General features: G+C 39.6%; 1 protein-coding gene across 2 annotated transcripts in view; it reads right to left on the bottom strand.

The window, feature by feature from the left end:
* The window catches only part of si:ch211-51h4.2 (uncharacterized), an 87,121-nt gene that overhangs the window by 29,088 nt on the left and 43,224 nt on the right, over positions 1-14,809 (bottom strand). For both annotated transcript variants that reach the window (XM_067597942.1, XM_067597941.1), the window contains 3 exons: positions 11,103-11,202; positions 7,579-7,637; positions 6,183-6,247 (listed from right to left, as the gene is read on the bottom strand). In XM_067597942.1, the coding sequence (XP_067454043.1) occupies positions 6,183-6,247; positions 7,579-7,637; positions 11,103-11,202 (224 nt within the window). The remainder of the gene's footprint in view (positions 1-6,182; positions 6,248-7,578; positions 7,638-11,102; positions 11,203-14,809) is intronic.

A 14,809-nucleotide genomic window follows, 5' to 3' on the forward strand; every position in this document is an offset into this window, starting at 1 on the left:
TTGTTTAGTTAACTACTATTCCCAAGGTCAAAATCTCAACTAGACTCATTGCTTCACATACATAATGTAAGATTTCACAGTGGTTTGGGATCTCATCTGTAGATGTTCACAATGGATTACACAAAGGAGATTGTCTGCTATGTCAAATGTATAAAATAGGCAGCTTGGATACATGTATTATAAGAGATGATCATGGCTGACCAACAGTCCCAACCGAGCCTCAGCTGGGGATTTCCCCTTGGATTGTCAAGGTGTTTAAGTATTGTGGAAATCAGCCTGATAATCCTTTAGGGTACAGCTAGTCTTTGAAGGTTTTCAAAAAACAAACACAGCAGGCTGGGAAATAAAGGATGAATCACAAGTTCTTTGTTGAAAACCAGAGGCCATAAAGTTAGACTGCATGGAGAGAGAAAGCAAGTCACGGACAAGCAAGTTTTCTCCTCTTTGTGCGGCATTGACTGTTGGTCTCTTTGAGTCGGCTGTGCACCGTGCAGCTCTGAGAGATTTATCCATTCATTTGTTGTGGCTACGCCTGAATGCACCCAACAACACACCATTTCTATTTTATTCTACTAGTCTTTCATTCTGCTGGGTGGCTCAACAGAATTATGTCCCCAACGATAATTATCAATCAAAATTATGGTCTGAAAAATGGAGGCAAAGGAAATTGCTTACCAGGGCATCAAGCAGGAACAGGGACCCCAAAAAGAAGTAGTGTGATAAGAGAGAGTGGTGAGACAAAGCAATGGGTGAGAGAGGATTTGCATCTGTAAAGTGTCAGTTCTGTTGATTTCAGTCAACTTATAACAAACAGTGCCAAACTGTAGTCTTTGTGAAGAACAACTTGTGTCAAGTCAAATCCATTACATGAACTTCTGAGTTCAGTTATTTTATTATGGCTTTGATTTTAAAATTTAAATAAAGGTAATATTTATATTAATATATTAACTCTCTGATGATATAAAAGGTTTTGATGAAAAGAATGACATGAATGACTACATGCTTTATTTTTATTTGCTTTAAATAGGTTCTACACCCTTATACTCTTGAAAACATCACATACTGTAGTAGTAAATTTGTGGCCATAATTTACCCGGATCTCAATGATGTCTATGAAATAAGGAGGAAATTAAATTAAAATGGTGTATCCGGAAAGAGCAACACAATAATCATTCGAATGGGGATCACGTTACACTTTCATTCTCTCCTCAAATGTATTCATGGAGTTTAATTGTTTTTACATATGAATAGTGTGATGGTAGTGAGGAAGGAAAAGAGAGTGAGTATGAAATTCAAATCCTGCCTGCTTTTTTACTTCTGCACACCTGACCAATTGCTGCATGAAGTGGGTGTGCCTGTCAGATTGCCAATTTTGAAAAGTTACAGAAATTGCAGCCCCAGTTCCACAATCAGAAGGGTATGAGGAGAAGGGGGTTTCAAATACTGTTCTATAATTGAAGTACTTTGTTTGAAGTGGACCCAAAAAGGGAGTGTGCTGCATCCACTCAAGTTCAGTGCCTAGTGTAGTGGCAGAGCAGCAGAATTAGAGGGCTCTGTCTATGTTCAAAGGACTAGAATTATAACAAATAATGGTAGTTGTATTTCACACAGGCTTCACTACCATGGCCGTATAGACTTGCTGTGTGGAACCAACAGATCACAAGGATGGGTCGCATTGTTAGAGGAGTTTCCTATAAGGTATACTGTAAAATGCTGACGTTGGATGGCAGACAACCCAAACAATGAGACTCTGCAAACTCAAGAAGACAAACTGTTCCACTTTGGTCTACATCCTAACTTACCAAAGTCTCTTGAAAATGCAATACAGGGTCCTTTTAGTGATGCTAAGCACTGACTGAAGAAGAGGCAAATGTGTAATTGTGGATAATACCTACTTGAAAATGGGGCAATGTACAGACTAATGGTGAAAATGGTAGACTTTCAACTAGAATTCCCAACAGAGCTTTAGAGACACCCTGACACCAACAGTAGATAAAGCCTGCTGAAGGGTCAATCTCTGCGGAGATCAATTCCACTGAGGGGCATCCATTGATTGGGAGCTACCAGCAAAACATGCAGATTTTCCTGAATGTCCTTCTTTGAAGCCCATCATAAGAGAGTGGTTAGCCTCAGATGGATTTACCATGGAGAGGCTACACAGCCACACAGTACTAAGTGATGGCAGCATGTCTTGGTCTGCTGCCTAGAGGGACAGAGTAAGATGGTAGCTGGTCCCATCTCCTCAGTGGAAAATGCATTTGCCAGGAAGAAGAATGAGGACTGTGCAGCAGAGGACATTTCTTACTGGGAAGATGAAAGAACTTTTCTTCTTTCTCTTGAGGGCTGAAATTTTCTTGGCTGACAACAGCTGGTCAGGGATGGCTGGTAGGTTTGTGGCCGTGGGGAGCTGCAGCCTTACTCACTTCTCTTTTAGCTGCTTGAATGTCTCATAGGTGTCAGGCAAAGAAGCACAGAGAAGAGTTCCCTGCAACACTTCCCTGTCACAACACTGAAGGGTGACGATTCTTAGCCAAACTTGCCAAACATGGCAAGAGTTGTGACTCTTTCAATGGCTGTGGCAACAGCACCAGACAGTTTACCAAACTGCCCTGCTGCACAACACATAAGCTCAATCTTCTGTAATTCTCTCTTCTATTGTGGAGGCTTTAAGCGACAGTCAGGAGCAACACAATGAGACCATCGTCAACAGGGCTATCAGAGATAGGAGATAATTCTTGTTATAGGTATTCCACCACTTTGCTGTCCTTTTCTTCACTTGTCAGACATTCTGACAAAGCTCACACAGAGTTTAGTAAGCCCAGTCACAACAGACAATGGCACAAACAAAACTGATTTGTGCTTCTTTACAAAATACCTGGTCCTGGAAGCTTGGTGAGGTAATGACTACTGTGGGTCATGCCATGGCTACCATTTGTTGTGCTTAGTTTTTGATACAAAGAAGAAAGCTCTTGATGATGTATCTCAGACCAAGCTTGTAAAAAACTGAATGGTGAGACATAGCTAATATGATAGCTTCCTCTATTTTTGTTACACCAGCGCTCAACAGCACAAATTTGTGTGTCAAAGTTCACTGAAAATGAACATGAATTCACTTTGCCTCCAGGAGTGAATCCAGCACTTCCACATAAATTACTGTTTTTTGAAATTTTGTCTAAGAGTTCACTGGGATGATCAGCATGAGCATAGTAATCCTGGTGCTGCATATGCCAGATCATTCAGAGGGCCTGATATGGCTGATTTTAAAACCTGGGCATATGATGTGTATATGAGGTATGTATGATGTGGCCTCAAGTACAAGCATCATGCCTGATGAGGATCTGCAATAGCCAGGAGACCACAGCATGAGAGGTTCTTGCTGGGTGGTGTGTTGAATGAACAAAGCCATCCTAAACAATTAATGAAGGGGGATGCAGTGGCTATGGCACCCCACCTTTCATGATGGTGCATTATGCAATTTTTGATGTATGGATCCACAAGGATGTGGGGTTAAACACAGAGCCAGGTTAAAAGGCAAATGCCATGTAAAATAGAACACTCTGTTGACAATAAGACTCATATTTTCTTACTATACATTTACTAAACAATGAAAGGAAAAAAAAGCAAAAGTTGATTTTGGGTTTTGCAGTGATCGTGTTGACCAAAGGGCCTCTGTATAAGTGGTGGGATAAAGTGAGGCCTGTTTACTGAGCACTGAGAAAACTGAAATGTTATCATGAATCAATAAATGGAGCTCCCCTGTGAAAAAACCTGCCATTAAAGAGTATTGCTTTGCCACACAACACTGCTTTCAGAATCCGGTGTGTAGGTTGGACACAAAACAAAAAAATGCAGCCTGAAGCTCATAAATCTCAGAGAAGTATCCCAGAGGAGAGAGACTTATTGTGTGGAGCTGCTGTAAGTTGTTTTGCCAGAAGCTGAAGTGAAGTACACCAAGTCAAAGTCAAGTCAAATTTATTTATAAAGTTTGACAATAGAAGGTTGTTTTCACATTCATCTGCTCAAAGTGGAAACTTTCTCTGTGCTAACTAAAAATCTGAGTTTAAGGAGTGTATCTATGAGCATGATTTGTGACATCACAACTAGTTTGGAGCCAGTCACAGTCCAGTATGCAACTTACACAAGTGTGATGTGGAAACTTAAAGCCTCCAGTGCACAAACACTAAGCATGGACTGTGGAGTGAAGTAGAAGACATCTTGTATCCAGCAGTTAAACTTTTGAAATGAACAATATTTACATATTCATCAATTCTGGAATTTTTAATGAGGGAGAAGGAGGAGATGTCATTTTCAGGATTTTGATGAGATAATTGAACTTTTTTGTGGAAAAACCATATTAGACACAAATTATTATTCAAAGTAGAGTATTTTATATACTGAATTTGTCTGGAGGGGATCTCTATGGTATAATTAATTGGTGGTGTCTGCAAATGTGGTTTAATACTACATCAAACAATATTAGAGGTGCTACTTTATCAGACATACAACAGTAGAGCTGCTGGTCTATCTGTTAACAGTGCAACCAAATAAACTAACGTTGCAGGTAGGTGTAGGTGGGTGTAATGTTCCCCCTAAGCCTCACACCTAGATTCCATTGGGCATGGCTGCATCGCGTACCAGCTGTAACATGGTTTTGTTCCATCTTCCGCACAGCGTTATAACCCACCGGGAGTTTCAGATGTGTTTTGATCCGGCAGACCCAGAGAGAAGAGAGCTACCCCTCTACCTGGAAAGGAAGCCAGGGACTGGGGCAGTCATGGCAGCAGTAGAGTCATAAAATCTTGTAATTTTCCACTTCCAAGATGAATCTCTCGTTGGCCATGGTGACAAATATCCTCTGACCGGTTGACTTCTGGCCTGGTGCCACCAGTTACAACGTAATGTTGATGTAGTGATATGATATATGATCGGGTGTCTGCACAGGGTTTTATTTTGAAAATTGACCAGATGCTCTATGTCTTTCCTGTGTGCGACTTCCTGCCTGACTCATCTGATCCGTGCAGCTTGACGTGGCTTCCGTCAAAAATAGACTAGGCTCGTATGTTTAGCAGAGCAGAGCGAGGAGCCACTTCTGGGATGCTTCTGAAACATGCTGCGGCGCGTCTGATGGGATCACAAGCATTGACTAGAGTGGCTGCGATCAGATCAAGCTGCCGGAGTCTTCAGCTGCAAAATAGGTTTCAAGAGGTCCTGGATGGTCTGTGCCCTGTGGTGCATCTGGAGTCCTCTGTGGACGGTTGTTATGCCAGATGGCCTCCTTTCTCTCTGGACCAGATTTGCTCAATGCTCCTGGCTGCTGCTGTTACTGCCACTCTCCTAAAACCTCTGCTGAACCTCTCAGAGGGTCCTGCCTCCTGAGTCGATGTCAACAGTCTCTGCCTCCCAGATGGTCCAGCATTAATGTTAGGACATGTGATCATCTGACCACAAGGCTCATGATTAGAGGATCATGGTCTGTCACATATCAGTTTATACAAGCTGCACTTTCTGAATTTGCACATCTGGCTCAAATGATACTTTTTAGCCCAGTCATACTCTCTAGTCAGACTTTAGTCTTCATCCCAACCAGGCCCATCTGCTATCCATGAATCCACCTACTGTTACCTACTGTTTTTAACTCATGGACATTTCATACACAGTCCTATTGTTACAACAGTTCTTAGTGTGAGCAAGATTTGTATTCCTGATAGAATTACCCAATAAAACCTTACTTTTAAGACAACCTCTACTGCTGTTCCCAAAAGTATTGTATAAAGTATTGATATTAAAACTACATTACCGACAACAACAAATATTTTTACACATTGAACAATCAAGCACTTTCTATGATGGCTGAAACAACCTTAAACCTAATAATTACTGTGGCCTTAACAAACTCACGCCCCCCCCCCCGCCCCCCAATTTTTCTGCCTCCATAATCCCTGACCTTCTTCTTGGGGAGAGGTTGCGGCCATCGTTCACAGAAATAGCCTGCTGTCATGTGGTGCTTACCCTGGGAGACAATATACCAGATGCTCTCCTGGGGGAGAGGCCTCTGCCATGATACAAAATGTATAAAACAATGTTATGTATGTGTTTGGGCTGCACAGTATGGCCTAAAGTGTTTTTTCATCGTATATGTAACATTTTTGAAGAGCAGGACAGTGAGAGATTAATGTGCTCACCAGAGGATGTTGAGCACGGTGCAGGTTGTCAAGCCTCCAAGAACTGCTCTCCGAAACCACAAGATCTGAAAGAAGATACAATACATGTGACCAGCTCAGGCAAGGTTATAGAAGAATTTTGCTAAACAACGACACAATAGGATCATATAATCCCGAGACAATAACAATGAAAGTCAGTAAAAAATAATATATTCTTAACAGCACATACAATACTACAGGCTGCACCCACCACTTGCATCCACACATTTGTGCACTTACACACCTAAACAGTGCTGGAAAGAACCCTTAAAGGCTTTTCAGTGACTAGGCCTGACGTTGTCTCTGTATGATTAATGCAAAATATCTGTGATTAATGCAAAATACCCATCTTCAAAGACACTGGGGACAACGATGTCAAAAAATATAAATCATGTACATTTGGAGTTGTTTTAGCAAAGTCAGATGTAGGTGGTTATTTATATATGAGGCAGAGTATGTTATTCTGACAAAAGACAGTGAGAAATGAGACACAGGCTGGCTGTCAGTGACAGTTTGTCAGGAGGACATAAACATCAGGGTACTTCTATGTCTTAGAAGCAGAAACAGTGCCTAACTTACAATGTCCTTCAGACATGGCTTGGTTGTGTTATGTCTCCGACGGCTGTCCACTGGAAGTGCTTCAGAAGAGGCACGTCTTCAAGAGGCTTGTTCTTCAATCATCAGATTATGTTGTTTTATTTAATGTACCTTGAGTTTTGGTCTTAATTTTAGCGCTAAGATTATTTCCATTATGCAATCTGCCAATTATTATTGAATTAAAATATTGAAAAATGCCCATCAAAGTTTCTGACAGTCAAAGGTGACATCTTTAAATTGCAGCAAATCAGCATATTTGCTTGAAAAATTTTGATTTATTGATTATAAAAAAATGTTGCAGATTAATAATTTTTTTGACTGGCTCATTGATTAATTGACTAGTTATTTGCTTCTTCTTATTTTCTTTGTTAAATAAGTGTTGGCAAACTGTGTGTTTCTATAAAATGCTTTCTATGCTGTTAATTTAAGGTTGTTTGGAAGAGTCCTTGCCTACAATCAATGTCTTTAACATGCATATAGAAGACACAGTTGCAGCCTATTTGTCAACAATGTGGTTATGGATACCTTTTGCCTGTATTTTACTTTTTTGTTATTTTTAATTTTGATAAATACTGACTTTTATATACTTTCACAAAATAATTGCACTTTTTAGAGGTGCAAGTTGCAAAAAGTTTGTGCCTTCACAATAAAGACTGACTCAGCCAGCAGGAAACCTCAGCAGGGATGGTGAAGACAGTGGCTCATAGGCCATTTCTCAATTTAGTACATTGAGTCTACAGACAAGCAGGCAGTGCAGGATGTAGTGAAAGACTAGAATTACCTGTGTTTTGTTGTGTGAGATCTGTGAGAAAAGCAGAGGCATCACGTTTACAATCCCTCCTGTTGAGACAAAACGCAACAACAAGTCAATCCCACAGACAGTGTGATATTTGCCATTTTTATTTTACTGCATGCAGACAAATTTGATTTTTGATATCTTCATATGCTACATCCATCTTAGGCTTTCTTTTATGGCTCCTAACATTATTTCACTCTGTTGCAGCACAGCAGTGTGTATTCTTAGTGTCCATATACAATATAATTAGGTAGAGTCCCAACCACAGTGATAACATGATAATCAACCAAGATTCTAACAATGACGCGGTGCCTCAGTGAACAGAATGTCAAGTTTCTGTTTGATGTGCTTCATGATGGTTCAGGCACACTATGACTGGAGAATAAACTTCTTTTATCAAATTATTGACATTATGAATCTCTTACCTAAACAATATAAAAATGATCTAAATGTATTCACATTACAATTTTCAATAAATAAACGACCAGTGGGTGGATCATGAATCATATCGGAAGTGAGCCAACAAGCGAGAAAACATAATGCAGTCATATAGTTACAGAGAAGTTACTGTTAATTTGTATCATTAAAGTAAATATGACAAATTATTGGAATATATACAGATTTTAGGTCAGATTGTCCAACGCCTACATATAATGGACAAATTAAGAGTTTTCAGAACATTTTCTACTCTGTACCATTTCTTCATCTCCAGTCTACAGGTGTTGTGTGCCTTCTTTTAAGAAGCCTGAATCCACAATCTGACTGGAGTTTGCAAAACAACAAGTGTGTTTCCAGGTGTTGGAGAGTACTACTGCATATGTGAAAATAGTTTGTGTCTCCAGAGGGAGCTGTGTGAAATCTGATAAATTGCCTCAAGTGATGTCACTTGAGGCAGCATCAGATGGAGCTGCAGACTACAAGTTTGAAAGTGAAAAAAATGTGGGGTGTGGAGTTAGAAAGAACAAAGGTTACGATATTGTAACCCTAGTTCTATAAGCACAGGTGGAGCCCTCTACTGGACTCTATGGGTAATACTCCTCTCCAACCACGCGCACACAATCACTCACTGAAATTTGGTCCAATAACATTTGGAAAGTCTAGAAGAGCTGCACGATTCAATTATTTTATCCCCATTCAAGTTAGCAGAGGACTAACTAGAAGTTAGCCAGCTTGGCCGGCGGAAGTCTCTGGGTGTGCATTCAAACAGCCAGTGCGGGAAAGTCCCTCCCAACATGAGATTTAAAAATTCTGTATATTGTGAAATACAGACAGATTTATCTGGCCGTGATAGGCTTAATCAGCATTGTGTTAACTTGTTTGGCAAGGGCTTGAATGTAATGGACATTCATTTATATGTAAAAGGTCCACACCGCAGGTTTAAGTTTTGATTAAAATGACTTTACAGTTTATTGGGTCTGTACTAATAGTTGTCAGTTATTCATTGAAATGAAAGTTCACTGGGGTCAGTTCTGATATTGTGGTGTTTTATTTATTCGTATTTGAGGTGTCAGTCTACATAAGATGCATTGAAATCTGTCTCACTCTACTTTAAGAAGCTGCAAACAAACCTAAAAGCACTGTATTAGTCTGGGTTTCAGTGAGTAGTTTTAGCGTCCCATCATAGCCTGAATGTTGTTAGAGGCTTTTGAAACCTGACCAGAATGCAATTCTGAGGTAAACACAATCCTTTTTCAATCTTAGGAAAATGATTTAAAGTTTTTCTATGCTGTTCTATGCAACTAGCAATGACAAACTGCAAAGCAGCTGTCACCGCTGGCAGTTTGCATGTTCAAATGACCCTGTGAAGTAATGAAAGCTGGTAGGAAGTACAGTCAGAGCTGTCACAGGAATGCTAATGAAACAGAGCAATAACCCAATATGCTGCCACGGCTGATGTGTTGCAGTGACTTCAGGAAGCCAAAGTACTTGCTAGTGGTGTGAATGACAAAGCACACAGAAAAACACACATGCACACAATGACCGGATCTCAGACCTCTATCAGTTTTCATTTCAGTTTTTGTTGCCTTATTTAGGTCTGTGCGGCTTAACAGATTGTACACTGACTGATACGCTGAAAATTCATGTTTTTATGCAAAAGAAAGTATGACATCAACTGTAGGGATTACTGGTGAGGTGAATTTTCAATGCAAGTACTCGTCTCTTCTCCTCTCCTTTCATCTCCCCTTTTCATGTTTCCTGTTTTCCTGCTCCCTCTTGCCTCCGCTATTCTGCTTTTGTCTGCTCTCCACTAGTCTCAGCTCATATCGAAAAAAGGGAGGATGAGGAGAAATGGGAGAAAAGAGGAAAACCCGCTGTCAATCCCTCCCATCAACGTTTATGATGTTGTGTCAAAAGCAAACAAACAAAAGTCAAATATCTTAAATATATCTATACTTTAGGCAGGTTCAGTTCAAGTTGTCCAAAGATACAGTGATAAACACACATCTGTATATTTAAGTAAGATTTAATTAATATTCCTTACGAACTCAATTCTACTGGGAAGAAATATTTGATATACCTCTTCCTTGGTGGCAGGGGTAGCTTGATTTTTGACTCAATATTCTTTTTTTTTATTTAAGATCCTTCCAACAAGACAGATGCTTTTCAGATTAGATTTATAAAACTGTCAAAATGTTGTTCCTGTAATGTTGATATTGAGGATGTGATGCGTTTATTTTGTCCTAATGATGTTGCCTTGTGGGTGAGATAGCTAGAACTTTGAGTATGTGCCCACAAACAATAAGACTTGACTTGAAAGGGGGTAGCTGTCTTGTCCTAAATGTTGTTGCACTCTTGGCTAAAAAAGAAAAAAAGAAAGTTTGTAATTTTATTCTGGAGGGCATAAATACAAATAGACAATGAAAGCAAAATGATTATTAGAGGAAATGTTTTGAATGAAGTTGTTTTTATTTTCTTTTTCTAGAACAATACTTTTTATTTAGATGTGCGGGATGTAACATTTATCTTGTCTCAGTAATTATGATATTTTATTCATAAAAAATAGGAAATCCACACACTCATTACTCAGATGCATTTATTTCAACAAATGAAGGCTAAGGAGAAGAAACCACCTCACTGGAATAGGTGTGCGTTTTCCCTCAGTTTTTTATTATTAATACATACATACAATCAACATATTTTAAAAAGGTACATTGCCATACATCCCACTGAATGTCAGTGGGATGTAGGGTAATATTTTCAGGGTGTTTGACAAGATTTCCATCACAACGCTATTTCTTATCACTGCACCTTTTTCACATTGTATTTTCTAATAGAGCACTATATTTTGGCCATTTTCCCGTGACCATAACAATTTGTTTTCCAAATCTGGTGGTCAAATCTAATTATAGGTGGCAGGCGCAACATCACAGGCCTTCAGTACTCTTGGCCCAAAAAAAAAGGAAGTGCTGTAAAAGAAGGAGCATGGACTGGAAAAAGAGGAAATTCAGAAGGTCAGGAAGATGAAAAGATGAAGACAGGAAGGAAGAAAGTACAAAGCTGATTCTCACCCAGAGCTACTGTGCCCATTAGGAAAGGTTTCCCCATCTGACTGAAGTCACTGCTGCTCTGAAGGCCGACCTCTGACCCCACTGCAAATGTCACAGCCACCTGAGACACACAAACACACACAGGTCTTCTGTAACAGGATGTTTGCAACAGCAAAAGCAATTGTAAGACTCATTCTGTCAAGTCAATATCAAGATGAAGGTCTTGCGGGAAGGTAATTAAATCCTCCACACCAACACAAACAACACAGGACAAAACAGCAAAGATGCATGTACATTTCAATCTAAGACAAACAGTAGAAGAGGATGTTAGATGGTGTCTTATTGAGGATTGTGACTGCTGCAGGTGATGGACATGTTGGCAAGTTGGGAGCTGCTGAAGTTTTCCCTCAATAAGCCTGTGGAACAAAATTACATTTACATATAAAAATCTAACTTTAGATTAGGGACAAATGCACAAACCATGACATAAAAGAAAAAGACAAAATTCAATTAAAGCAGAAAGGAACCATTATGGGTTCATTAACTTTAAAAGTTCTTAGACAGTCCCACAGTCTACAGTCTACCAACTGAGCTCCTCTGAAAAGTCCATTTGAAATCAAAAGTTTTGTAGTTTTACACATCTGTAGTTTTCCACTCGTGCTTTACATGACGTTTACGAGCCAGGACTTCATGGGCTGCAGCATGGGGACTTAAGCACATAATTATGTCCTTTATAGTTCAAACAGATGAAGGTTGCTGAGAGCGGTGAGAGCTCTGCAGTCCCTGTCAGCTCTAACTGACGATTCTCCATGGGTTCGTCAATACTTGCGACATTTTTAAAAAATTATGAGAATATGTAAATATAATGTAAAATATAAGTGCAGCTTTAATTTATTTCATATCTAATCTCCTTTAACTTGTTGTCCAGCACCTGTGATTCACTTTCAGATGTACATACAGCACAAAACTCCCTGTAGTGAAACACTGACAGCTGCTTCAAATGGCTGGAAGTTGGCAGAAATGTAAAAGAAGAAATCAGTTTTGCAGAGAGTAGACAAAGACGCAAACCAACAGCTGCAGGGTCAGAAAAAACATTTTTTTATTAAGTTTGTCCTCTCATACTCTTTCTAAAACTCTTCTGAAAAGCCAGTTAGCCTGTGATTTAGACAGCTTAAACTCAATTTTGTCTTGTTTCAAAACTCACTTCACCTAACTGCTGCTATGTTTCTCAATCCACTGGTAGCAGGTAAACTGGTGGTTCTGTGAATCTTGTATTTGACCATTTAGCTGCAAACGTCACCTAAAGAAAAACACTTTAAATTTGCCCCTACTCATTCATGTGCACTTAATCTCACAACAAACGACTTGCCAGATTACACTGCAGCTGTAATTATTTCTTGCCAAATAATCAGTCCTCAAATTCATGAATTTAGTTTAGGTTACTGAAGTTCGATCTCAAAATAATTCATGCAGGAGTCTTGTTTCTCACCCTGCAACCATGACACTGAAGAAATGCCTTCATCAGCCATATTCGGCTGATTTATGTGTTGTGCTGTCAAGCGCCATCGCTATTACAGCAGTGTCAGAGTGGAACTGAACACATTTACACTGACAGTTGAAGCAGAGATGTTTGTGTGAAATTATAGTTGACAGATGTCCCCTCTGACAGATAAAGGTAGTCTGTGTAAATGTGGAAGTTATTCAGTTTAACGTTAATTATGACACAGGCTTGGAGGAAATAAAACGTTGATGTACCACCGTGCAACCTCTATATTCTGGATCTGAAAGTACTGTGTGGAGAAATCTATTCAATTCCCCTACCACACAGAAATATGTTTTTCTTTTTGTTCCTACAGTTGAATGTTTGAGCTTCACTGTGCAGAATGATGTATGTGCAGAGTTTGACACTAGAAGGCTTAACATTCATCTGCTGAAAGAGTAAACTTTCTCTATGCTCATTGAAAATACCAGCATGATTTGTGACATCACAACTAGTTTTAAAGCCTATTGTGGTCCAGTATAAAACTTACGCAAGTGTGATGCTGAAACTTAAAAACTCCAGTGCACAAACACTGAGAATGAACTTTACAGTGAGGTAGGAGACATCTTGTGTCCAGCAGTTAAAGGTATGAAATGAAATATATTTGCATATTCATAGATTCTGGAATTTTTACTGAGAGAAGGGGGAGATGCCATTTTAAGGATTTTAACTTGGTAATTATACCATTTTTGTGGAAAAAAAACATATCAAACATGCAGTGCTGTTCCAAGCAGAGTATTTTTATATGTCTTAATACATGAGGGGATCTTTAAATTACTGGAGTAGCTCAGTAATTACCTGCTAGCATATGATTTAAATCATCAAACCCCACAATTTCTTGCATTATAATCAGAAGAAATGGCCCCATCTAGGCAGATCACTCTTTCTTTAGCGGTCTCTGTTGGTCCTTTGTCGGCATGTTGTTCAGAATGCAACGAAACATGATGATTTAATGCAGATTTATGAAAGTGAAATAGATTTCATGGAGCAGAGGCTTGTGGCTTTTACTTTCAGTTTGTTGTTTGTTGGAACAGCTGGTAACAGCACAGAGCAGGACAGATGTCTATGCATCTGTTAAAACTGGACAAAATGTAGTTGAGTACATTACAGTGTTATACGCTGAGGTGCTACCGCATTAATGGCGGCTTGTCTACTTCCACCTGCATCTATAAGCAAAGTGTCAATAGTCTGGGAACAAGGGATAAAGATCTGTGTTGAGAGGGACAAAATCCACTCTGGATGCTTTGGTGAGACCACTCAGCTACCTCGCTGTAGACACAAACCAATGTGCAACATTTAGAGAGATAAGTGAGCCCTGTGTATGTGTGCCCAGAAAACAGAGTAACCTTTGTGTCTTAGTGCAACTAAGACACACTCTGGTCTCTTTCCTAATGGAAAAAGAAAGATGTGAAAATGCTGGAGATGAAGATAAACTTATATTTACTATTTTCCAGCCAGGGGTAAAAAATTGAGGTGAAGTAGGAAAACACAAGAGAGGAGTGGAGTGAATAAACCAAATAATTGAGACAGAAGAGGGGAGATGTGTGTTGAGGAGGAGAAAAGGATGAATCCAGGAAGCGCAGAGAGAAGTGTGAGGAAATGGCAGGACAAATGTGTTGACAGGGATGAAGGCAGCGAGGATGAGGAGGAATGACAGAAAAAAAGAAAAGGAAAGGAGAGATGAGAGACAGGAAAAGAAGATTGGTTCTAATGACGTGAGTAAATTCCCGTTTGTCAACTAATGCTTTTTAGATGGACTGAAACCTCAGTTAGACCTCTTTAAAAATCTTTGAGAAATTGTCTCATCATCTCATGGTGGGCAGTTTCATTAGGGCTTGGAGGAAGAATGGACCACATTTTACTTAACCACACACACGCACCATAAACCTGACTGCATTGTCCTCTTCCAAATGATTTGGCCGCCTTGCACCGGGCTGCAATATTCCCCTGCTGTCACTGGGAGCCAGCATTAAAGGTTCAATGACAACTTTATTAGAGGTGAGAGTCTGGAGTCTTAACCAATTATAAAACCTAAATAAATGTCACACTAATTATTTCCAGAAAGCCGTGAAATTGCAGTCGATTCTCCATGAATAATCTACCTTCCAACACAATTCCACAACTCGATGCGTGTGATTCATTTAAAAGTGTGTGTGTGTGTGTGTGTGAGCATGCGTGTGTGTTTGTG

The sequence above is a fragment of the Thunnus thynnus genome, chromosome 8 (genome assembly GCF_963924715.1).
Source record: "Thunnus thynnus chromosome 8, fThuThy2.1, whole genome shotgun sequence".
Lineage (NCBI taxonomy): Eukaryota > Metazoa > Chordata > Actinopteri > Scombriformes > Scombridae > Thunnus > Thunnus thynnus.